The following is a 24,455-nucleotide window of genomic DNA, read 5'->3' on the forward strand; positions in this document are numbered from 1 at the left end:
AGAAGTGTGCAAAACATAACTCTGATATGTTTTTTTTTAACATTTGGAGTTATTCCAGTTCAAAATGAATCACACTTCATTGAGCTTTATGAAAAGGTCCTTTGGAACATATCAGCTTCTTTCCAGTGAACCCCTTCCTGTTTAAGGGGGTGGATTAAAACCATGACTTACTGTGAGCCACCAGTTTGACTTCACGTGCAACAACAGCAAGCTCATTCTTTGCAATACATTTCACGGCCATTGTATTATCCACTTTCTGAAATGTCAGTTTGCTCTCCACAATGTTTTTCTTCGTCTGGTGAGTCTCAATACTTATATCACTTGAATTGCTGTGCAGGACATTCCACAGCATTGAGTCGTTGGCACACCTAAAAGAAGGTACAGAGATTACTAAGGTTTATGTTCTTTAGCGATCAATAATGTATTGGGTCATAAAACAGTATTTCCAGCTAAAAAGAATATTGGGTTTTTGGAAACAAAAAGAAGTCTGTTCAGTATTAGAGCTTTAAATTGATAGAATCAAAATTATTACTCGAAGTAAGTAGTTTGCTGACTTAAGAACACAGTATGTTAGAATGAATAAGACCTTACTTTTTTAGATCTGTACAGATTAGCCACTCGACCTCTGGGCTGGGTGTCCCATCTGCAGAACATGAAACAATCTGCCCATTCGCAGAGCCATGGTGCAGGTCAACAAGATTGATGATCTTTGCTGGCACTGGAACAGGAAGTGCAAAACAACACATTAAAAAAGCTGAAGTGTTCCTGATTGCTTAAAAACAAAAGTATATAAATATTTAAAATACTCTGCGCATGCATCGATAAATATTGCCAAGTCTTATAAAAGTGAAATGGTGTTGCTCACTTTAGAAAAAAAGACAGAATTTTAGATTTCTTGCACAAAAATCAAGCCACAATATCTAATGTTCAAGAAAACAAGCATCCACCTTTGTGCTTTACTGCACAGCTTACTTCAGCATGGAAGACAGCATGCTTAACTAATGAGAGTAGAAATACAAATTGGCATGCAATCAAATCTCAGAACAAATCAGGAGACTTATCAAGGACAATGCCAACTTGACCTTCCCGATTGAAGTCAAACAGATGGACAAATAAAGCTCATCAGTTCAAATAGCTCCTTGGCCCTAACTTTCTTGCTGAAACTATCCTAATCCACAGTTCCAAGCAGGTTCAGTGCAGATTGGGCCCTAATTGCAATTTAACTCAGACTTGACCTTGGTGATTGCTATGGCTGTATACCACTGAAACAATACCTACCACTTGCTTTTTGAGATGCTTGCAGACCTGCTGTATGTTTCAAAAATCAAACATATATTTAAGATTTTCATTATTTGGCACGTTCGCATTTTACCTTTTAAATTTATAATTATCACTGGCCCAAAAATTGAGTACAGTGAAGTATTGCTTGGACGATGTAAACATATCTAGCACCACAAAGATCAGCTCATTAAAGAGCGAAATGCAAATGTACTTGGCGCCGTAAGGAACACATAAAGTACAAAATGCAAATATATTTGGCAGCATAAAGATCAGCTCATTAACTCAAGAAACTGGAGCTTGTGGATTTACCTTTCACCTGCAAGAAGAAGGTAAAAATGGTACAATTATCTTCATTTTCAACAATAATACTGTACATTCCACTGTCTTGTTTCTTTGCACGAATCAGGGTTAGATTACTCTGATACCTGGACAAAGTCAAAACACAAACATCAAATAGGCAGTTAATAAATGAAGAAGAGAAGAGCAGGCACATGACATAAAGTGTCAGTATTCAATGACAACTCTACAAGAAACATCAAACAACTCAACAATATCTGAGAAGACCAATAATTTGTGAATCTCTCCACAAGTCCATGGTTCACCATTTCATCTCTACTAGCACCCTCTTCCCCTTCTTATTGCAGCCTCCCATGCTAAGGCAGGAGGCAGAATCCTGCCCATTCACCAGTTCCTTTCCCTCAAATATTCCCTCAAGGTGAACCAGCAATTCAACTGGTGCTCATTATATGGTCTCCTCTACATTGGTCCCTACGATTGGGGTGACTGCTTTGCAGAATGCCTCTGTTCAGAGATGAGGAGAAGTAACTTCTTGCAGAAAAGGGAGTGAACATTTGGCATTCTCTACACCTGAGTCCTGTGGAGGGTCAGACACTGAGTTTATTCAAAATGAATTCTGGACGTTAAGAGAATGAATAATGTGAAGTTGGGTTAGGGCGGGAAAGTGGTGCTGAGAAAGAAGCTGAGCCATGATCTTGTTGAATGGCAGAGTGGTCTCAAAGGGAATATCCAATTCCTAACTTTCTATGTTATAAGAGGCTGTATGTCCAGGCAGTACTTTGTTTCCATACATGCTAATTCAGATGACCTTGCAGCAAATGGGTAGATATAGTAGTTTGTTGACAATTAATTGCACCATTGAGGGATTTTACATGTACATTTGGTTATCATTTTTTCTAGCAGGTGTGTGAAATTCTACTGATTGTACATTAAACTGGTATAGTGGTGTCCGTTTTTACCTGATTTTCTGGATATTTACTGTGTTAATGATCACTTCATTGTTATCTTCATGCAGAGTAACATTGTTCTTCAGCCATTGAACAGTGGGTGCTGGGTAGGCCTCAATGTTGACCACAAACTGCTTGACTTCATGTAGATCTGCAAACTCTTCTGTTCCAAAACTGGGATCCAAATGTATAAATCCGTTCTCTAAGAAACAAAGAAAGGAAAGTAGGTTGTATCAGCCCTTAATTGTTCTGCTTGATGCAATCATCTTAGCTTTGGACTGAACATCATGTGTACTGTTGTTGAAAGTTACTAAAATCAGAATTTTCATCAGACATTTATTAAAAAGTAAATATACTTCTTCCTTCTTCATAAACTCACATATCCATCAATGCAAAGACTACTGTCTCACTCTGTTTTGGTTCTTCCATCATGGGTAATGACTGAGCTTGAGTTCACAAAGTATTCACCTGCTATTATCATTTGCACAGTAACCTTCACAAACACAAGACACCCCATAGCACTTTACAACCAATTAAATACTCCTGAGAGTGATTAAGATTTTAATACAGAAATAACAGCAGCTATTTGCACACAACAAAATCTCAAAGCTGGTCACATTAGAATAATTTGTTTTATTGATGTTGTTTTATAATTCATCCAAAAGACCAAGTGGCATACCACCATTTTGTACTGAAGTATCAATCTGCATTTTGTGTTCAGGTCTCCACACCTTTGACAGTCTCCCCATAGAATAGGAAATTGTACTGACATCCATGGAAAAATGATACACATTCTGGAACATGTTTGTCAAAAACATTGATAAAAATTCCACAGCTGCATGAGAGAAATGTATACAGCCTTTCCCAGAAAACTGTGTGTTTAGGCAATCTATGTTAGTGATTTACTTATAAAGGCAACCATTCAAGCAATCTAACAATAACATAATGGAATACTAACCAAATTTTGATTCTTTCCACTTTCCCAAAAAAAAATCCATTTCCTCTTACTCCAAAGGCTGCCTCATGAAGTTTTCAAATTTAATGTGCCTCAAAATAACAAACTATTACATAGTTGTAATATTTTCATTCACTATATAACAATGGCAATGAACGTACAGAGAAGAAATGGCTGCGGTTCACCGGCATCACTCACATAATTTCAATGATCACTAGCTCAAAATGGTATTTGTCTCAGTTCCAACCCTAAATGGTGTAGATGATTGGAGTAGCATCTGAATTCAGACTTAAATTTAGCATAACTTAAACCATCATTTTTTAGAACATTAAGTGAATAATGTGGTGATCAAGCACTGAAGCTTCTTCTGTAGATAGTATCATTGAAGATATTTATGCTTTGTAAGTCTATGTACATGAACTAGAACAAAAATTAAAAGTAAGATAGACAAATTAATTCACACATACCTCTAACTTCGATGTAAACGTGCTTTTTTCTATAGGTTGCTTGAGTTGCATGTGACACAGAACATTCATAGATCCCAGTATCTTCCAACATGGCTTCCTCAATTTCAAGGGTCTTTGTAATTATTATGGATGGTTGTTTTACTTCCTTGAGATCTTCCCTTCCCTTCTAAAGTAAATCAAACAATCTACATGAATATTGATGATCTCTCCTGCACTTTGACCTAGAGAATTAGTAGGTAGCATATCAACAAAACTGAACTTTTCTTTGAAACACACAAGTTAGCAAATTCAAATATTTTTATGCAGCTCTCAAGCAGCAACATTAATATCGCTGTGATAAGGTTTATAGTTTGTAGTTGAGGTAAAAACAGAAATGTTTTCAAGAGATCCCTTTGTGGATTACTCAGCTGAGGTTTTCCTTCCAGACAGCAGGTCCAAGACAATAAGCCTGCAATTGTGCCCTATCCATCCTCATAGTCTCAATGAACACTACATCTGCTGCTCTATCCTCTGCCCTATCACTCCAATTCCCTTCCCCCATCAAAATAATTGGTTGAAAAGTAGAACTTTTTTCCGAAAAAATATGTTTTTCGGATGCGAGCAATACATATGTCCCTTTACCCCTTGATGGTCACCGATGGTTTGCTGTCCATTCCTTGAATCAATGCATTCCTTGAGGAGAAAGGACTCCTACATTTGTGCTCGGTAAAAATATTAGCCTAAAATACCTGGAAGAACTGGGAAATGTGTTGCTGTGGAGTGACTTGGGGGGAATAATGTCCAATGACTTTCCTGCTCTTACTCTGCTTGCTGTTAACGTCTGAAGAGGAGGGACATGTAAAATTACTTTTCCCCAAACCATATCTCATTTCCGATTGGTAAGCTGTTTTATATTCAATAATATTACTTCATTGCTGTTCAAACACAAAAGGGTGCGGATTTAACCTGAGAAATAGGAATTTCAATTATTTGCAGGGAAGTTTCTTCTTTCACATTGGGAGTGTTGAAGGAGAAGACAGTGGAATCAAACACAATCACTGTGTTTAAGTGACATTAAGATGGGTACTTGAACAGAAGAGGCATAGATGAATAAAGACCTAAAGTGGGGAAATGGAATCACAGGAGATGGGCAAAATGGTTGGCTTGAAGGACCTGTGTTGTGTTATATAACATATAGCTCAAATAATTTTTGTTTGCATTTCAACAATCAGTTACAAGTAGTGTATGAACACCTTCAGTCAAAAATTGGGACCACTTCAAAATAAAATCTTCATGAAAACCAGTCAATAAAATTAATTTTGAGAAAACTAGCTCTTTAAATGCAGAGTAAACACAGGAGGAGTACGTTCTCAGTCCACGTTGTAAAATATTAATGTATTCCGAGGAATGATTGAACAAGTTTAAGCTACTGCCCTTTCCATCAAAAAATGCACGCAATTTGTCTTCTATATTCAAGCACCCTCCTGATATATTCCCCTACATTGACTAGGCTGAGCGTATTTACATTGCAAATATTGAGGAGAGATTCAATTGAGTGAAAAAATCAGCAGAAGCCCGGGCAGGGAGAACAAGGAAGATTTATCTCTTTCAGTTAATAAACTGAGTCAATAAATTTACCGGTAAGTTAATTGGCAGAAGGATTAAAAGAAGTTGAAGATTTTTTTTTAATTTTTCATACAGAGAGTAGTGCAGTCAGAAACTCTCATAAACATCATCACACTTACAATGAATAAACACTTGAGAAGCAGAAATCCACAATCCTGTGGACAAGAGATAGGAAGGGAAAAGAACCTGAACAGATCCTTTCTCGGCCTGCAAACGCATGATGGCCCAAATAGCCTCCTTTCTGCACTGTAAGTTTCTGCAATTCAATAGAAGTTATATATCAACCAATAATACACCAACTACCAAAGGTCAAGTGCAGGCCCTTTTCCTATGTCTGAAATCCGTGCCACTTAGTGTGCAACGTGACAATAATTTTTGGAGTGTTTTCTAAGAGTTTTCGGCACACAGATTAGTAGGCCAAAATCAAAAGGCTATCACTTTTCCATGGCATTGCTTTTAACTTCCATTGGCTGAATTTAATATCTGGAGTCAACACTTCAATTCAGCTTTCAATTTTGTTACAGGAATTATTTAAAATCAGAAAACCATCAGAGCTGAAACATACGCAAACATAATTAAAGTGAATGTCAAAGCTCAGAACATTTCACAATTTCTAGATGCCTATATGTTCTGATCATAACTGTCTTAGTATTGTCTTTTTCACATTGTTCCTTCAGGCCCACTCAAACTTAGAGTTCTTTTATCTTCAAAAACGTTCATTAAATTTTAATAGTTTTTAATAAATTAATAGGAAAGTCATCAATTTATGCAATACCTTTTGTGAATTTTGAAGAGAAAATTGAGGTGAAAAGGATAAAAAATACAAGACTAAGGACTAGGGAGTGGGTCTAATTGGAAAGCTCTTTTAAAGGGCTGACACAGAGAGAAGCAGTAAAATTATTTCCATTCATGTTCTACAGTTCCATAAATGCACAAAAATAACCACTCCAGTCTCTTCCTGATGATGCACATGCTCCGTTTACATCAATTGTGATAAGGTCAGGAGGGCTGAGGGATTCAAGTAGCGAGGACTGAAAATCACCAATAGCTGGTCCTGGTCCAATCATGTTGATGCCATGCCCAGGAAAATACACCAGTGCCTCTACCTCTTTAGGAGGCTAAACAAATTTGGCATATCCCTGTCGACCCTTGCCAATGTTTGTAGATGTACCAGAGGGAGCATCCTTTCTGGGTGCATTAGAACTTGATATGGCAACTGCCTTGCTTGAGACCCCCAAGAAACTACAGAGAGTTGTGGACACTCTCAGCACATCCAGGAAACCAGCCTCCCCTCCATGGACTTTGCCTACACTTTTTGCTGCCTCAGTATAGCGACCAACATTAATCAAAGATCCTTCCGCACAGACATTCTCCCTTCTAACTCATCTCACCAGGCAGGAGTTTACAAAAGCCTGGTGCATCCCCAATTGGATCGCATTATACAACAATAATATGGCAAGACATGCCTTTCCTGGCCTGTGCTGGTTGATCATTATCTAAAGTTATACATACATCACTGCTAAATCACTGCAAACCACTGTACCGCCAGCTCAAGGAGAGCTTGTACTACACTATTATAAGACTATTGAACAGTGCCCTTGTACATTAAGATGGACTCCTGACCTCACACCCTGACTCATTATGACCCCCAACTATACTGTCTGCCTGCACTTCTCTTTCTGTAACTCTAACACTATATTGCTTTTGCCTTGCACTGATGTAATGAAATCTGTATGGATGGCATGCTGCATGTATGCATTTTCACTGCACCTCAGTATATGTGACAATAATAAACCAATTTATCAATGTTTAAATAAAGTGTGCAGGCACTGAACGCAATTTGATTATATGTACGCAGAAAATAATGCACAAGGGGATTGCATGCATGATAGACTCAAACAGAATTCTGATTAACCTTATCTTTAGCTTTGCCAAAATATTTATCGCATCAGCAAAAATATTACACCTTCATTATATTTTAACAGATAAAGACTGTTTTGCCAAAAAAAATCATGTCAGCATTCTGCCACGGGGAAAGGAAAGATAAAAAGCAATCAGCTTTACATACACAAATAAAGAGAAAATCTGCAGATGCTGGAAATCCGAGCAACACACAAAATGCTGGAGAAACTCAGCAGGCCAGGCAGCATCTATAGGACAAAATACAGCTGACGTTTTGGGCTGAAACCCTTCAGCAGGACTGGAGAGAAAAGGCTGAGGAATAGATCTAAAAGGTGGGGGAGGGGAGAGAGAACACACAAGGTGATAGGTGAAACCTGGAGAGAGAAGGATGAAGTAAGGAGCTGGAAGTTGAGTGGTGAAAGAGACAGAAGGCAATGGAAGAAAGAAGAGGAGGGCGAGCACTAGAGGGAGGTGATGGGCTGGCAAGCAGATGAGGAGATAAGCTTTACATACGTTTTTTCCTGGGTAATTCCAGTTGATGGTCACCACTTCATTATCCACTACTTTGCAAGTAACAAGGATGCTTTCTCCCACTTTAACTACATTTTTTAAAGCTTCTATTTCAACTTTCAGATCCTTTGCCACTAAAAGAGATAAATGCAAGAAAATATTATTAGAGCCCATTTCAGTGGGACAGGTTTAAAAACATTTTCATCATTTTTTATTTATAAAAGGATCACGGTTGTTATTTTTTATAAAGATGATCAAAACTGTAGAATCTATGAATTCGATATAGATGGAAAAAGACATCTTCATCTTAAGTATTACCAGAGAGTATAAAATATTTTCAAGATTCAAGATTGTTTATTGTCATTCTTTAGTACACAAATGTAAAGGAGAACAAAATTATTGTTACACCAGATCTAATGCAGCATAAAAATATTACACAGAAATTAAATGTAAAACATTAAACATCATTTAATACCCTGGTGCATCCTCAACTAGGTTACATTGTACAACAATAATATGCTTTTCATGATCCGTGCTAGTTGGACATTATCCAATTATTCTGATAAAGTTATACATATACCATTTAATATCATGTGCTAAATCACTGCAAAAAGTCTTCTAATTTAACTTGCTTTAATCATTCAAAGATCATAAAGTATAAACAAAAGTTAACATATTAATTACCTTAATGCCTTAAAATTTAGTCACTAGAGAAACATTTTATCTTCTCATTAAGTTTTTATGTAATTTTTGTAGATATTATTATACATTATAATTAGGTTTGAAAGTTATTATTCAGAAAAGAGGATTCTTTAAATAACAAGGAGCATTGATCTGGTGAACCACAACATCAAGCATTACTTTACCTTTAAATGTATTAACAATGTACTCTTCTGATTCGTGCTTTGTGTTGTTGACTGTTGTGACACAGATGTACATCCCCTCCTTGAAGAGCCCTCTGAATCCTTCTTTATTATCGTAGGTAGCAGAGATGGTGTTCACGGTATCGAGATCGGTCAAGGTGACTTCCAGATTTGGATCGGACACTCGACATGGAATCACAGCAACTTCACCTTCCGCTACTATTACTATATTTTCAAAATTCAGTTGTGGAACAAAGGGATGGTCTGGATCTGTAAATAAGTCAAAGTATTTAACAATAACTCCACCTCAACAACATCTGAAACCTGACAATTCTGAAACATGTGGTAAGTACACTTGGGACATATTTTCCAGGATATCAAAAAAATCTGCAATTACCACACCTAAATGTTTATGTGGAACTTTTGACACTGAATTCTACTGCTATTTCACATTAACTATTTCTATTCTCTGCAGTTGACTTACGTGTCATAGCCTCTTCGATTAGATTTTGGATGTTCTTTTTTTCAATTAAAACTTTTACACCATGCTTTACTTTCAGTTAATGGCTTTTGCTGAAGTCAAACTTTACTCAACTCCAACATGAACTTTGGATTATAAAATGCATACCAGCGTCGCACCAGAACAAGGATACACCCCAGTGGCTTTAGTTAGAGCTATAATTTCAGAAAGCTGACTGCTGACTGCATAGCAACTACAACATCATAAACACCAACTTATTTTTCTTGGTTTGAATGGCTTTCAGCTGCTCTTGGCCAATTTGCTAAAGGGAGGTACTGCTCATTGCAAAGGAAAAAGTGACTTCACACAACTTGTCACTCATATTTCAACTCCATACCCCAAGCTTAGAGCATCCTGGAAAGCCTCCAATTCAAATTGTCATCACTTTCCAGGTGAAGAGATCACAGCTATTACACAAACTACCTGTGAAGAATGCAACAATCCAATTAGAAGATGCTTGTACAATTCTAAATGAAAATTTGGTGTAAGTGAGAACACCTCAATCCCGTTAAATCTACTGTTTGGTTTTTGAGCTGCAGCTCGCAATTTTAACTTGTTGTGCTGTTGTCCTACAATATATTAATATTCATCTACAATGTGAAAACTTTAAACGGCGTGAACATTAAACTGAACCTGGAGAGAAACTGTCACACCATATCACCTATTCTCATGTTTAAACAACGCTTAATTTTTTTTATTCTGCAGGAGTCACTGGATATTAACAGGTGCTCGCTGGGGTGATATGCCTGTTGTAACCAATCATCAAATTAGCATCACACATCAGCTATGAAGATCAATATCAGGTGGGACTCAAGAAAGAATTGGCATGGTTGGCTAAGCACAGTGCTTGAGAGGAATGGTGAGGAATTGATGCTCAATGCAATGAGGAGCACAGAGAACGCAGCCATCGTCACCACTGATGAAAAGGTGCAGCTAGTTATTGCAGCCATTGATAGCACAGTGGGATTAGTCATTGTTTGCACAGTAGGCAATGAAGAACTAGCTTTGGCAGCCATTTGAGGCTGAGGCAGGGAAATGGAAAAACAGAACAGATAGAATTTTAACAATGAATTTCAAGGGAGATTAAAGCTCTCTCTTGTGTGTTATTAATGTGCAAAATAATATACGCAGAACATGACAAGGGCAACCAATCCAGTTAATAAAGGGAACATGTTCATATCTGCTTTACTCCGTAGTTAGATGTGGTAGGAGCAGAGAACGCTTCTAATCATGACCTATCACAGGAGCCCAACACTACACTCTCAAACCCCAACTGACATATTTTAGAACTTCAGCCCACATTGCAAAACGTGGAAAGATTCAGCCAAAATATTTGTGTTGGATCATCAGCTTTCCTTTTGACATTGTGTTATTCCTCTTTGGTATGCTTATGGCAACATTGCCCTTTCCTCACCCTGGCCCCTTAACATTGGATAGCCTACCAGAATCCAGAGCCAAACTTCTGAGACAACAGCATCTGTCAAACTATATTCCAGGAATGTCAAGACTTTCAGGAGGGGAAAGGATTAGAAACTTACTAAAATAAAACAATTATTATCACCAAACAAATAGCTATCACAAATCTCTGAGGCAAACGTAGAAGGAAACTGAACCCGTATCTGCAAAAGGCTGACAGATAATCAGCATAAGCAACACAAAGTCCAGACTGCAGCAGTTTCCCTGACAGCTCAGGTTGGAAATACAATGTAAAACTCAGTTACGCTGTCCATGTTAGTGCCAAGTTCAACAGTCACTCTCCGCAGGAGATAACTGATCGCAATGAGTGGTTATGCCCAGGCTGATGAGGGAAAGCAGAATCCCAACTAATGCCGTTCGTACCATTGGAAAATGCATGATTATGAAGTCATGAGGTATTGATAGACCCAAACAAATGCTGTTAGCCCACATTTTAAGAATAGCTATTAGGCTGAGTTATCAAATAGTGATATCCCTGTAAGCAAATACAAACTAGCACAATTCTGGCATGAGAAAATTGAAGCCATTAGCAGTTAACCCCTCTCATATGCACACACCTGGAACAAAAACATATATATTGCGGCCTTCAATCTCATCGTCATCGGAATAAAGTGCTGGGTAGTAGCACGTGTACATCCCAGTGTGGATTCCTGTTGCTTTTTGGACCTCGAGTGTTTGTACAAAGCTCCCATTATTGTTGCTTTCATTTTTTTTAATGACAGTCTGTGCAGCCTCTTTAAAAGGCAACTCCCAAACCACTTCATTCTTCCCCAAACACTTCAGGTTGATTGTTGAATGGAGAGGAACTTCTATTTCATCTAGGTTGGGGTAAACATCGGGTATCTCTTGGCACCGAGCCTGGTGAGGCCCTAGATGCAGACAAAAAAAGTAACAGTCATTATTCACAAAATTAAAGGTATCCTTTCCTTGGTCAATTAACCTCTGCAATGGTTGACTACTCCAAATATCACTATGAAATGCAGAGTGAACACAAGGTAGAATTACTGACAACACTCACAATTGCATCTTTTATTTCACCCTTTGGTATTGGGTCTTCTGAGAAATGTAATTATAAAAGTGATTATCTGTCTATTAACCTTTATACCACCTTTGCAGAATGCTAAGTGTTTTGAACCTCTCACTCAATTCCATTTCCTGCTTCTGTTACTAGCTATCACCCCATAAATGGATGCACAAATGCCGTGGTCCCAGTTCTCCATCACTCCATTAGTGTATCACTGCGAGATCGGTCCGGACAGTCTTTCATAAATTCACCACCAGCATTAACACGTGCTTCACGTGGCTCCTACCTGGGCGTTTTGAGTAAAACTGGTAGATCACCGAGGCTTCAGATTAATACATTTTTACCCCATTGTCAAAATGTTGTGGCAAAGAATAGCATCATTTAATTTGGAATTTAAGAATAACTAACTTCATCAATGTGAAATGAATAATAAAAAATATTGAAACAGAACAGGCTCCAGAGATGCATAGATTATCTTCAAAATAGATGTCCTCAGTATAACATGTCATATCTAATGGAGAAAGAATTATGATAAACTTGCCAACTATTACCTAATATGCATTCTGAGCCAATATATCCCCATTCATAACGTATGGTTACATATACTAATAAGGGGCACATGTCAAGTTAAGGCTAACATCTACAATGATTGAAAGCATAAACTGCTCTCTGAATGAAGATCCTTCCAATATCCTCAGAACTCTAAACAATCCCTCCTTGCACCCTTGCACTTACATGTGCATCATTATCTACACCCAGGGTACTTTTCACAGTTAGCTTACAAAGCCATTAAATAGTGGGAAGGATTTTCTCTGACAGATGCCACAGGGAAACCTAGGCTACCCTCATGTGGCAAGCAATGGAGTAACTTCTTGGGAAAAGGAAAGTAGCAAGGACGGGTTTATTTAGACATCGTCTTCCCCTTCCCTCACTCTCCAACCACACCCATTAGCTCTCAGATGAGAAGACTTCCCTGAGGAAGTGGTGCTGGCTGAAACCCGTAGTGCCTACCCGGGACTGTGACACCCATGGAAACCTACAGCATGGTGGTTCTCAAGCTCACCTTCCTTGGAGATTTTTACTTTGGCCTAATCAGCAAATAACAAACCCCCTTCATATGAAGGTTATTTCTACCAATTTAATATTTTAAGGAGGCATTTCTGTAAGTTTTGCCTGCAACATGCTGAGTTACCTTCGAAGACTTCCAGGAAGAAGCTAACGACAATCAAGAATGCCTTCCAGAATGTGCCCATGGTGGTGGAAATTTACTGAAAAGAGAAAATTATTCCAGAAACTTTAGCAGGCTTGCAGTAGTTTGTTATTTTGTACAAAGTATATGTCTTTCTTTCAACATTCTTCTCCTAAGAACTTGTGTGTGACAGGAAATATTGCCTGTACCATGTCACAACCGTTTGACTCACTTTACGTTGTTATACAGTAGTAGAAAGAAATTAGACATTTTTCTCTCTTTCAATCAAGTTTTTTTTCCTTTTCTGAATTTAATTTGACGCATAGTCATCCTATCTCGCTTTCTGCTGCTTCTCTATTCTGTTCTCTGCATTTCTGTTTCCTTCTCCTTGGCTTTTTCTAGTTCTCTCTCCAAATTTCCTAGTTTTTATGGGAAATCGAAGGTCCCACACCCATTGCTGCCTCACTTCCAGCTCAAGCATCTAACATACACAAGAAACAGCAGACGTGGGGATCTGCACAACGCTTTTACAGATCGAGGCGTCGGAGTTCAATCCCAACATCCTCTGTAAGGAGTTCTGTACATCCTCCCTGCGGAACGCATGAGTTTCCCCAGTTCTCTCCCACAGTCCAAACAACTACCGGGTAGATTAATTGGCCATTGTAAATTGTCCTGTGATTGGGTGAAATTGGAGTGGTCGGGGGTTGCTAGGAGGTACGTCTCAAAGGGACAGAAGGGCATATTCTGCATTGCATCGCTAAATAAATAATTTTTTTAAACTCAGTGAGTCAGGTAGCATCTGTAGAGGGCAGTGCTTCAGGTGGTGACCTATCACCTGAACACTTCTGTCAATTAGCAGTACAGAAAACTACAATCAGAAGAGATATTCACCACAGAATGCAATCATGGTTCTTGGGACAATTTGGCCGAGCAGACTCGATGGGCTGAATGGTCTAATTCTGCTCTTATGTCTTAAAGAAGATCATTCCCAAGCACAATATTGGCAGTAATTAGGCTCTAAAATGACACGAGATTCCTCAACCCTGTAAATCTAAGGAGCATTCTAGGTGGGGGGGGGGGGGGGTGCAGGGGGAATGACAACATTACGGGTTGGCCCGGCCATGGAAAGCAGTCTACACTGATATCATTCAAATACACTGTGCACCATCATGCACTGATCTAGACTTCCATCTCACCCAATGATCTGATCGGGCTGGTGGGCAGCAGCCTGGTGTAATGCTTCCAGCACTGCAGCCAAGAAAGTCAGAGAGCGATCTGCTTATTCCAAGTAATCCTTCTCTTGGGAGCTATGCTGTTGGGACGCTGAGCATTGCAGCTGGCAAAGAGTGTATAACTCTGCGGCCATGGTTTAAAAGTTAAATAAACTCAGATTTGCCCATTAATCAGTTTCACAAGGTGCCTCGTTCTTTTTCTCACACCCACGCCCTCTGCTCACGGTAACAAGAACACCCACATTCCTACTGGACGCCAGTGTGGTGTTCCAAACCTGGATTGTTATTCTTTAGCATTCCATGCTGATCATTCACCTGGCCTGGTGACATTTTACTAAACATGTTTTCTTGTACTTTCTTCCTCCAGCTTCCTATTTACTGTATCAATGTGAACATATCCAAGGCAGACCTAGATCACCCCCACTCTAACTGGAGATGCTGAAACAAAACTGATAACAGAGCGCAGAACATAAAAGCAGATAACAGCAATGTTGTTTTTGCAATGTGTTTGTCCTTCTCTGTAAGTCATTTCGCTTCTTCCTGCAACCACAAAACTCCCAACCATTTGCAGACCATGATGTCAATGCTGGCTACAATTAGTTGGCTGAAGCACACTGCAAAAGACCAGCAAGGGCACGGTCAGAATTTTCCATGAGGGCTTCCCTACTCAGTTGAGATTTAATGTGCAACATTGCACTTCATCTGACAATCAGCTTAATCAAATGGCTGACGCCATCCGGAGGAAGGTCAAGATGTGGAGTTAAATTATAACAAAGCCAGTGTAAAAGATCAGCTAGCAGACCATTTGTGCTGTAATTAATTTTCCCGTCAGCATTTCCAATTAGAAAAGTTGGGCTGATATTACTCTACTTATGTTTTTACTCTATGATATTTTACTTATGATATTACTCTACAAATTTGCTGATGATACTAAGCTGGGTGGCAGTGTGACATGTGATGAGGATGTTAGGAGAATTCAGGGTGACTTGGATAGGCTGGGTGAGTGGGCAGATACGTGGCAGATGACGTTTAATGTGAATAAGTGTGAGATTATCCACTTTGGGAGTAAGAACAGGAAGGCAGATTATTATCTGAACGGTGTAGAGTTAGGTAAGGGAGAAATACAAAGAGATCTAGGAATCCTTGTTCATCAGTCACTGAAGGTGAATGAGCAAGTGCAGCAGACAGTGAAGAAGGCTAATGGAATGTTGGCCTTTATTACAAAGGGAATTGAGTACAAGAGCAAGGAAATCCTCTTGCATTTGTACAGGGCCCTGGTGAGACCACACCTGGAGTATTGTGTACAGTTTTGGTCTCCAGGATTAAGGAAGGACATCCTGTCTGTAGAGGAAGTGCAGCATAGATTCACGAGGTTAATTCCTGGGATGTCTGGACTGTCTTACGCAGAGAGGTTAGAGAGACTGGGCTTGTACGTGCTGGAATTAAGGAGATTGAGAGGGGATCTGATTGAAACATATAAGATTATTAAGGGATTGGACAAGATGGAGGCAGGAAATATGTTCCAGATGCTGAGAGAGTCCAGTACCAGAGGGCATGGTTTGAGAATAAGGGGTAGGTCATTTAGGACAGAGTTAAGGAAAAACCTTCTCCCAGAGAGTTGTGGGGGTCTGGAATGCACTGCCTCAGAAGGTAGTGGAGGCCAATTCTCTGGATGCTTTCAAGGAGCTAGATAGGTATCTTATGGATAGGGCAATCAAGGGATATGGGGACAAGGCAGGAACCGGGTATTGATAGTAGATGATCAGCCATGATCTCAAAATGGCGGTGCAGGCTCGAAGGGCCGAATGGTCTACTTCTGTACCTATTGTTTATTGTCTATGTTTTGACAAGCTTCAAGAGCAAGGAGACCAAGGGTTGCACTATCACAAATCTTTGAAAGCAGCAGGAGAAGCTAATAGCTTCTTATGAAGTTAATAAGATCCTTGTCATTTTTTAAACTCATAGGAGGCGTAATGAGTTTGACAACCCTCTTCCTGACCCCCGATAGTGTAAGGTGTACAATTCCAGACATCATACTTTAGGAATGATATCAGGGCTTTGCCAAAGTAAGATGGTTCACCAGGATGATAACAAGATTAATGACTTGGGTGAAGTGATGAGACTGGAGAGTCTGAAAATATTCTCCTTGGAGCAAAACAGGATAAAAGGGAATGTTATGGGGGTCCTGGACAAGAAAGTAGGAAGGAATTGTTTCTGTTCAGTTAGTCAGTAACCTGTCAAAGATTTAAAACAAATGACAAACACTTGAGGAAAATTGAGAAGAAGCTTCCACAGAGAAAGTGATTAAGGTCCATAATTCAGCATTTCATTGAAGCAAGTTCCAGGCAATTGGCCACATAGGGGGGAAAACTTGGACACAAAATTAAATTTAATGGCTCATTCAAAATGCAGGTTATTGGCACCCCACAGCTTCAGACAGCCAGGTGGGTGTGGTTATCTATCGCTGGCCTCCTAAAGCACAATGTTTGTTAACTCCAAGGAGAAAAATAATCATGAATTTAAAAAATAATAATAAAATTGTTATCCCACCTGAGCATAAAGGTTCAAATATTTATAAAGTCACGACATTGCTCCTAAACTGATCACAATCAGCACACGACCAGGTTTTTTTAATGAATGAAGTGCTCAGGCTCTTAGCAAACTTGGGTATGATTGATTTTGAATTCATTCCATGGAGTAACAAGAGAACTACAACCTGGGCCAATTGCACAGTGATGAAGCCTTCAGCCCAGAAATGCAAGATATTGTATCTGGATCCAGGAATTACAACATTTAGAAGCAATGGTTAAAAAAATCACTGGCCTCATCAGCTGGGGATGTACCGGAGCCATGGGAAATTTTACAACACTGAGGCCCCAGGCAATGCTGAAAAAAGCATATTAACCTCCATTCATCTTACCTACCAGCCACAACTGGATTCATCAGAGTGCAATGGCCCATCAGTGTCTGAATATTCTCCAAACAGAGAATCTCTGGGCAGCTTTGCCTCTGCTTTATCGGTACTGCACATACCACATGGTTACAAGATCAGGTGATGGCAGACTGTGGTCTCTCAATATTTACTCACCACTTCTATTTACTTCTTTCCAACTTTTTACTACCTTATTTGTACTAGCACACTAACAGGTACAGCACACTAACAAGCCCTTGTACCCAACAAGCCCAATCACACCCGTGTGGCCAATTAGCCACGTCTTTGGCACGTGGAAGGAAACCAGAGCACCCGGAGGAAACCCCCCCCCCCCCCCGAAGAACGTACAAACTCCGTACAGGCAGCAGTGGAGTTGAACTGGGGTCGCTAGTGCTGCGACAACGTACCGGGCCATCCCATTCCCGTCCTGGATCTGTCCTGTTCTGGGGATTTATGATTTAAGAATCAGGTTATGCAAATTTAGACATTGTTAAAGATCCAAGTGTAATATAAAAAAATTTCAAATGTTGGAAATCTGAAAGAAAAACAGAAAATGCGAAAATATTCAATAAACCAGACCGCAGCTATGGAGAGGAAAGCTGAAATAATAATTCAGGCTCATATTTCATCAGCAGTCTCTGTTGTATATTTAATATTTCAGTAGTATTTGAGTAATATTGCAAAGATATTGTTTAATTAAGCATTCTTTGTTGTTTACAAGATCATTATAGGTTATACGTAAAAGTGCGTAAATGGCATACGTCATTATTCCAAAAGTAAAAACAAAAGTATACACATATCTCCCAGCTCTAAGATTTTCTTTTGAGTAGTTTAATGTTTTGAAATTACAAAAAATAACAGTGACCTGAATCATTAATTTTGTTTCTCCACCTGACCTGTTAACTGTTTATAACGTTTTCTATGTTTCCTTCCATCTCTGCATGATTTCTTAGCTAAGCCATTTTAACATTAGTGAAGTCAGTCTATACAAAGCTAAGTAGTGTCACCAAAGACACCAACACTTCAAAGGCAACACGAGTGAATCTGCAGGTGCTGGAAATAAATAAAAACACAAAATGCTGGCAGAACTCAGCAGGCCAGACAGCATCTATGGAGGAGGTCGTCACTGCCAGATGCTGTCTGGCCTGCTGAGTTCTGCCAGCACCAACACTTCACTACAGTTCAGGTGCTCAGTTCAGACTCTTTTAGCGCTAGAGCTATGTAAGGATGGCTAAAGTGGATGAACCTAGGCAACAAACATTGCACTTGAGGACCTAAGGTCTAAATAGAAGGAGTAAAAAGCAGGGAGCCTAACGATAGCAAAGGTTCTTAGGATAATAAAAGAGCTTTCCACCACAAAGGTTTCACACAATTGACCAGGGTAAACATCAGAGAAGCCATTTTTGGCATCAAGGCTCGTCAAACCCAACGAATTACTCCTTGAATAAATTTACATTTGATCATCCCCCTTTCCAGTGGCAACTTGCTATGCAGCCACAGTGGCTGCAACACTTGGCCTTGCTTTTCCATCCTCCCTTCCCACAGTCCAGTTCCCCAAACAGCCTTCCCAAGTGAGGCAGCCATTCATTTACATTCCCTCCTAGATGGTGCACAGAGATCGGTTCCACAATGTGGTCTCCTCGACATCTTTGACACCCTACACTGACTGAATGTCACCTTTACTGAACTAAGACACGAGGTGCAAGGACCTCGTGCCATAAAAACTCAGTGGGCTGGGGACATGTCTGTAGGCCAAGGGAGACTCAATATTTTGGATCAAGACCTCCATAAAGACTGAAAAAAAGAATTCCAGTTACAATCACTTTAATTTCCCAATTCACCCTTGCTCTGAGTTCTCTATTTTTGGTCTCCTACATCATTCTGATCAAGCTCCACATAAACCTGAGGATCAGTAAGCCACCCACCAGCTTGACAGATGGCAGCCTTCCAGGTTCAACATTGAATTCAACAATTTCGTGTAAATTCCCAACTCAGCCTCCTATTTTATATTTTCGCTATTTAGAATTTTTCCTCAGTCCTCCTGTGGTAAATACAAATTTTGTTTGGCTGTGCAGAAACAACTTCCATTAGCTGTGAGCCTTTACCATCCTCTTTCAGTCACGACTATCACTGCTGTTACATCCAATCTCTTCAGGTTTCCAGCTCTCACAGACCATCCTTGTCTCTCCACCATTCTTTCCTGCTTCCATTACTTAAATCTCCAACTTACCCCTAATCAGATGAAGGTACATGAACTCTTTATCTCTTCACAGATGCTAGCTGGCTTGCTGAAGAGTTCCAGATCATCCCTTTTTTTAAAAAAATCAGATTTGCCACATCCACTGTATTTTGCTATTGAAGTTAGTCTTAGATTTCCACTGACTACTGATGCATTAGGTTTCCCTGCAATAAATGACAGACAGCCCTCTAACCCCGCAAAACGTGATGTATCAAAACAACATTATGTGGAGGAATTGTGTGTGCAAACGGCCAAGAGAATGGGAGAGCAGGGAGTGAGAGGGGCTTACGGTGATGGGAAGGTGAATACACAGACAGAGATGGAAGGATAGACATCATTCATAAGGGATAGGAAGCATTTCTGTATCCATGTTGAGATGAATTCAAATATTTACACTTTAGAATTATCAGTCCAAGTGGTTAAAGCATCAGTCTAGTAATCTGAAGGTCGCTAGTTCGAGCCTTAGCTGAGGCAATGTGTTCTGTCCTTGAGCAAGGCACTTAACCACACATTGCTCTGCGATGACACCAGTGCCAAGCTGTATGGGTCCTAATGCCCTTCCCTTGGACAACATTGGTGGCATGGAGAGGGGGGACTTGCAGCTTGGGCAACTGCAGGTCTTCCATACAACCCTGCCCAGTCCTCAGTTATCATTGAAAATTGATGGACAGCCGAAGAAGAAGAAGAAGAAGAAGAAGAAGAAGAAGAAGAAGAAGAAGAAGAAGAAGAAGAAGAAGAAGAAGAAGAAGAAGAAGAAGAAGAATTATCAGTCAAGAAAATTTTAAAAATACATGCATTTAGAGATAAAAGAGGGCAGGATTGTGGTTAAATTGCACTATGTGACTAAGATCTTTACAGCCCAGAAAGCATTTTAAATAATAATTGCAGTAAAACAGGAAACTGACCACTGATTAACACACTAAGCTTCCTCAACACCTATGTAATAATAGCCTAACATTTCTCTTTCATTAGCTGGCTGGTGGAGTAGTGGCTTCAGCACCAGACTTTGAGGTGAGTGGTCCAGAATTAGGGTCCAGCCGGCCCCTTGCACGCCTTCCACCCATGCTGGGTTGAGCGCCAAGCAAGCAACTCGGCTCGTAAAGAAATGGTCAAATGCAACCCAAGTGACAAGAATACCACCTGATGTGGCACAAGGCGTTGAAAAAGAACAACAAACAACTTCTCATTAGTAATGTTGACCGAGGAATGAACATTGACCAACACACCAGGGGCAACTACGTTGTTCTTCAAATTCAACAAATGAGATCATCTCATTTGGCATTGATTTAACAAATCATCAAACAAAATGAAGGCAGCCCAGACAGCCCAGCACTCTTTGGTCTACGCTGGAATGTCCCTCTAAATACCAGTGGTGGTTAAGCTGTAAGCAGTTTTCAAATCAGCTTTTACACAAGCTTAGTGGATAAACATTCCCAGTTCTTAGAAGACCCTGCACAGTGCCATTCACCAGGTTCTTTTGTTAGATCAATAATTATTTAATTAACTTGATTTTCAATATACATTTACTGGTAATTGTTGATCATTTACTGTAAGATTGAGTGTTTACTCAGTTCGCTAACAGAAAGGAAAATATATGTATCGACCATATCTATGGACAGGAAACGAGGGCAATCTTCAAACCAAGGTGGGGATCACAGAAAATGCTCCCTTTTAGAGCACCAATACTCTTGGATACTCTGCAGAAGCAGCAAGTTTTTACAACCAATAGTTCCTTTTAAAGGATATCCCTTGCTCTGCACAAGAACAGCATTTTTATTATTTATTCATTTTCCAGATGTGAGCATCACCGGCAAGACCAGCATTTATTGCCCGGCCCTAATTGCCCTTGAGAGAGATGACAGTGAGCGGCCTTCCTGAAATGCTACAGTCCTTCTGGTGAAGGAATTCCCATGGTTCTGTTGGCAGGAAATTCCAAGATATAGATCCAGTTGCAGTGAAGGACTGGCAATGTATTTCCCAGTGCAATTGGCAGACTTTGGAGTTCCCTGCACCTGATACCTTGTCCTCACAGTGATGGATGGAGGTTACAGTGTCAGGGTAGCCCAGGTGAGTAATAGCGGGGCATTGTGTAGCCGCTGTTGCCCAGTAACTCGAGATTGTCTCATCTCCTTTCCAGCACACGTGTAGAGGAGAACAAAATCGTTGTTCTTGGGAATACAGGGATGAATGGACCGCCAATCAAGCTGTGCTTTCACTGGATGTTTTGTACCGATCTTTGAATGTCAGCATCCACGCAATTTAATCATCCTCTTGCCTTGTGTCTTGTGGATGCTGGGACACTGCAAGTTACCCAGCTCTTCTCCCACACTTCAAACCACAGCTGGTCCACTTGTCCCTCGAGTCAATGGGGACCCCAAGATGTTCATGATAAGGGACTTGGCGATCATATTGAATGGGAAGGGTTAATGATGAGGCACCAGCCTGGGCATAGTCATTGCCTGACTGTCTTGTGGCACAAGCTCAAAATGGCCATTTATAAGTTGATACCTGAAAGTCATCTAGGTCTGCAGCATGAAGGCATTGGGAGCCTCACTTTCAGATGGTGCTACAGATGAGACCGAATACTGTGCAACCATCAGGGAACATCCATGCAATAACACTGGTGGAAGGAAGTCACTAAAGAGGCAGTCGAAGTCAGATGGTCCCAGGGCACTGACCTGCACTAATGCCCTGGGACCACCAATAACCACAACTTAAAAAAATATGATTCTGAAAGCCATTTTATCATTTTGGAATGATTTTTTATTACTTTAACTTCACTAGAGGCTAAATGAGAACATTCCAATAGGGAAATGCTTTGACCAGGAACTCATTTGCTCTTTTCTGACAGCAGTTTACTCTGAGAGCATGGCAAAAGGACTCAGCGTAAAAGAAAGAATGGCAGAGCTACACACACAGTGTACTGGAGCAACTCAGCAGGCCAGGCAGCATCTATGGAAAAGAGTACAGTCGACGTTTCAGGCCAAAACCCTTTGAGTGTACTCTTTCCCATAGACGCTGCCTGGCCTGCTGAATTCCTCCAGCACACTGTGTTTGTGCTGCCCGGATTTCCAGCGTCTGCAGATTTTCTCTTGTTCGAGATTCGGCAGATGCTGGAAATCCAGAGTAACACACACAAAGTGCTGGAGGAACGTCGACTCTTTATTCCTTTCCACGGATGTTGCCTGACCTGTTGCGTTCCTCTGAAAGTTAATCAGCCTTGATTGCCAAAAGTCATTGTAATACGGAGTATCCTGTAGCAAACGCATATTTGCTTGCTGGCAATATTTGTTCCAGGGACATAGTTTAATCCAGTACTTCAGCACAAACAGTTCGAAATCAGTTCTTCCTAAATCTCTCCACTAATCATGTGAAGTCAACATTTGAATTTCTGCCACATAACACAGGAATTTTAAACAACTCTTGGGGAAATGAACCTGAGAATGAAGGTCAGCGACAAGCTGAGGGTTTATGGAACACACAACACAAGGGAGGTTTTCCTGAGCTTGCTCCCTGTGACGTTCCAGTGTGTGGCCACTTTCCCTGATGGGCTTCTCAATCCTATGAAGAATTGGTGTAGGTTTCCACTGCACACGCAGCTCACAAGAAGCCTCCCCTCAGCGTGATAATGTACCGTCAACCATGCTTGCCGAGACAGGATCTGGCCCCAAATATGCCATGTCAAACTCCTGGAGGGAGAACAGCGTTCTCACATGCTTCCCCAAAAAAGTGCAAAACGGAAAGAGATTTGAGGAATAAACATAGAAAATAAATAAAATATTTGAAACATGATAGAATGGTTGTACTTTATGTTTTTTCAGGTAATATACTACAGAGAAACTACTACTGAATTTGCATTGCATCTTTATTGCTCCAAAGATGCATTAAAAGACACTCAAACATTGACAATCATTGCTATTCTGAATGGTGACCAAAATCTTGGATGGAAATGACTTTTATGGAGCTTATTTCTGTGATTTTGTTGGGCAGTTTTAAAAATATGTCTTTTGGGTATACACTCAGTGGCCACATTATTAGGTATGCCTATACACATGCTCATTAATGCAAATATCTAATCAACCAATCATATAACAGTAGGAGCATGCAGACGTGGTCAAGAGGTTCAGTTGCTGCTCAGATCAAGCATCAGAGTGGGGAAGAAATGTGATCTAAGCGACTTTGACCATGGAATGTTTGTTGGCGCTAGACAGGGTGGTTTGAGTATCTTAGAAACAGCTGATCTCCTGGGATTTTCCTTGGAGTTTACAGAGAATGATGTGATAAGCTTCCAATGAGTGGCAGTTTTGTGGATGAAAACACCTAGTGAATACCAGACTGGTTCACGCTGACAAGAAGGCAACAGTAACTCAATCACACGTCACAGCAGTGGTGTGCAGAAAAGCTTCCCTGAATGCACAACATGCCGAACCTTGAAGTGGATGGGCTACAGCAACAGAGGAGCAGAAACAGGGGGTACCTAATAAAGTGGCCACTCAGTGTGAATTGAGAAAACTACAGCCTTTTGCATTAAGGGAGTAAGGGAGCATGAATTATGTGCTAGTAGTTGCCAATGGTGAAATCTTCCAATTTCTTCTGGCCTGGATTTCTAGAAAAATAAAAAATGTTCGAATCCATTTCCCACTTCACTAAAATCTCAGGCAGATTACCCCCCTCTGAGGTGTTAAAGGGATTTTGAATTACAGTTTATTCTCTTTCCTGATTACCGTCTGGAACTGCTCATCCTCCCCTTCCCCCTCCAAAAAAACACAAGCCTGCACACTTCAGTATGGATCCAACTTGGCAAACATTCAGTCATAAACTCATCTGTAGTCATTTAGTAGATGATCTGTGAATGGAAAGAAAGACTCTGCTCATTCAAAACCTGCTTTCAGCTGGCAACACACTGACCCTCAGAGAAGACCTTAACAGGGAAGACAAAACATAACCCATGCCCCAAGGGAAGAAGCGTGCATCTTCACAACACAACATCCTCTCATACTCTCTACTTAAAGAACT

General features: G+C 40.2%; 1 protein-coding gene across 3 annotated transcripts in view; it reads right to left on the reverse strand.

Moving 5' to 3' along the window:
* The window catches only part of pdgfra (platelet-derived growth factor receptor, alpha polypeptide), a 50,918-nt gene that overhangs the window by 21,748 nt on the left and 4,715 nt on the right, over positions 1–24,455 (reverse strand). For 2 of the 3 annotated variants that reach the window (XM_073064647.1, XM_073064648.1), the window contains exons 2-10: positions 13,040–13,115; positions 11,381–11,692; positions 8,831–9,097; positions 7,968–8,098; positions 3,948–4,113; positions 2,538–2,727; positions 1,591–1,706; positions 592–718; positions 172–368 (exon numbers count right to left, since the gene is read on the reverse strand). In XM_073064647.1, coding sequence (XP_072920748.1) covers positions 172–368; positions 592–718; positions 1,591–1,706; positions 2,538–2,727; positions 3,948–4,113; positions 7,968–8,098; positions 8,831–9,097; positions 11,381–11,692; positions 13,040–13,100 — 1,567 coding nt within the window. In that variant the 5' untranslated portion in view covers positions 13,101–13,115. The remainder of the gene's footprint in view (positions 1–171; positions 369–591; positions 719–1,590; positions 1,707–2,537; positions 2,728–3,947; positions 4,114–7,967; positions 8,099–8,830; positions 9,098–11,380; positions 11,693–13,039; positions 13,116–24,455) is intronic. The other variant, XM_073064649.1, reaches the window with a different exon arrangement.

The sequence above is a fragment of the Hemitrygon akajei genome, chromosome 13 (genome assembly GCF_048418815.1).
Source record: "Hemitrygon akajei chromosome 13, sHemAka1.3, whole genome shotgun sequence".
Classification (NCBI taxonomy): Eukaryota; Metazoa; Chordata; class Chondrichthyes; order Myliobatiformes; family Dasyatidae; genus Hemitrygon; species Hemitrygon akajei.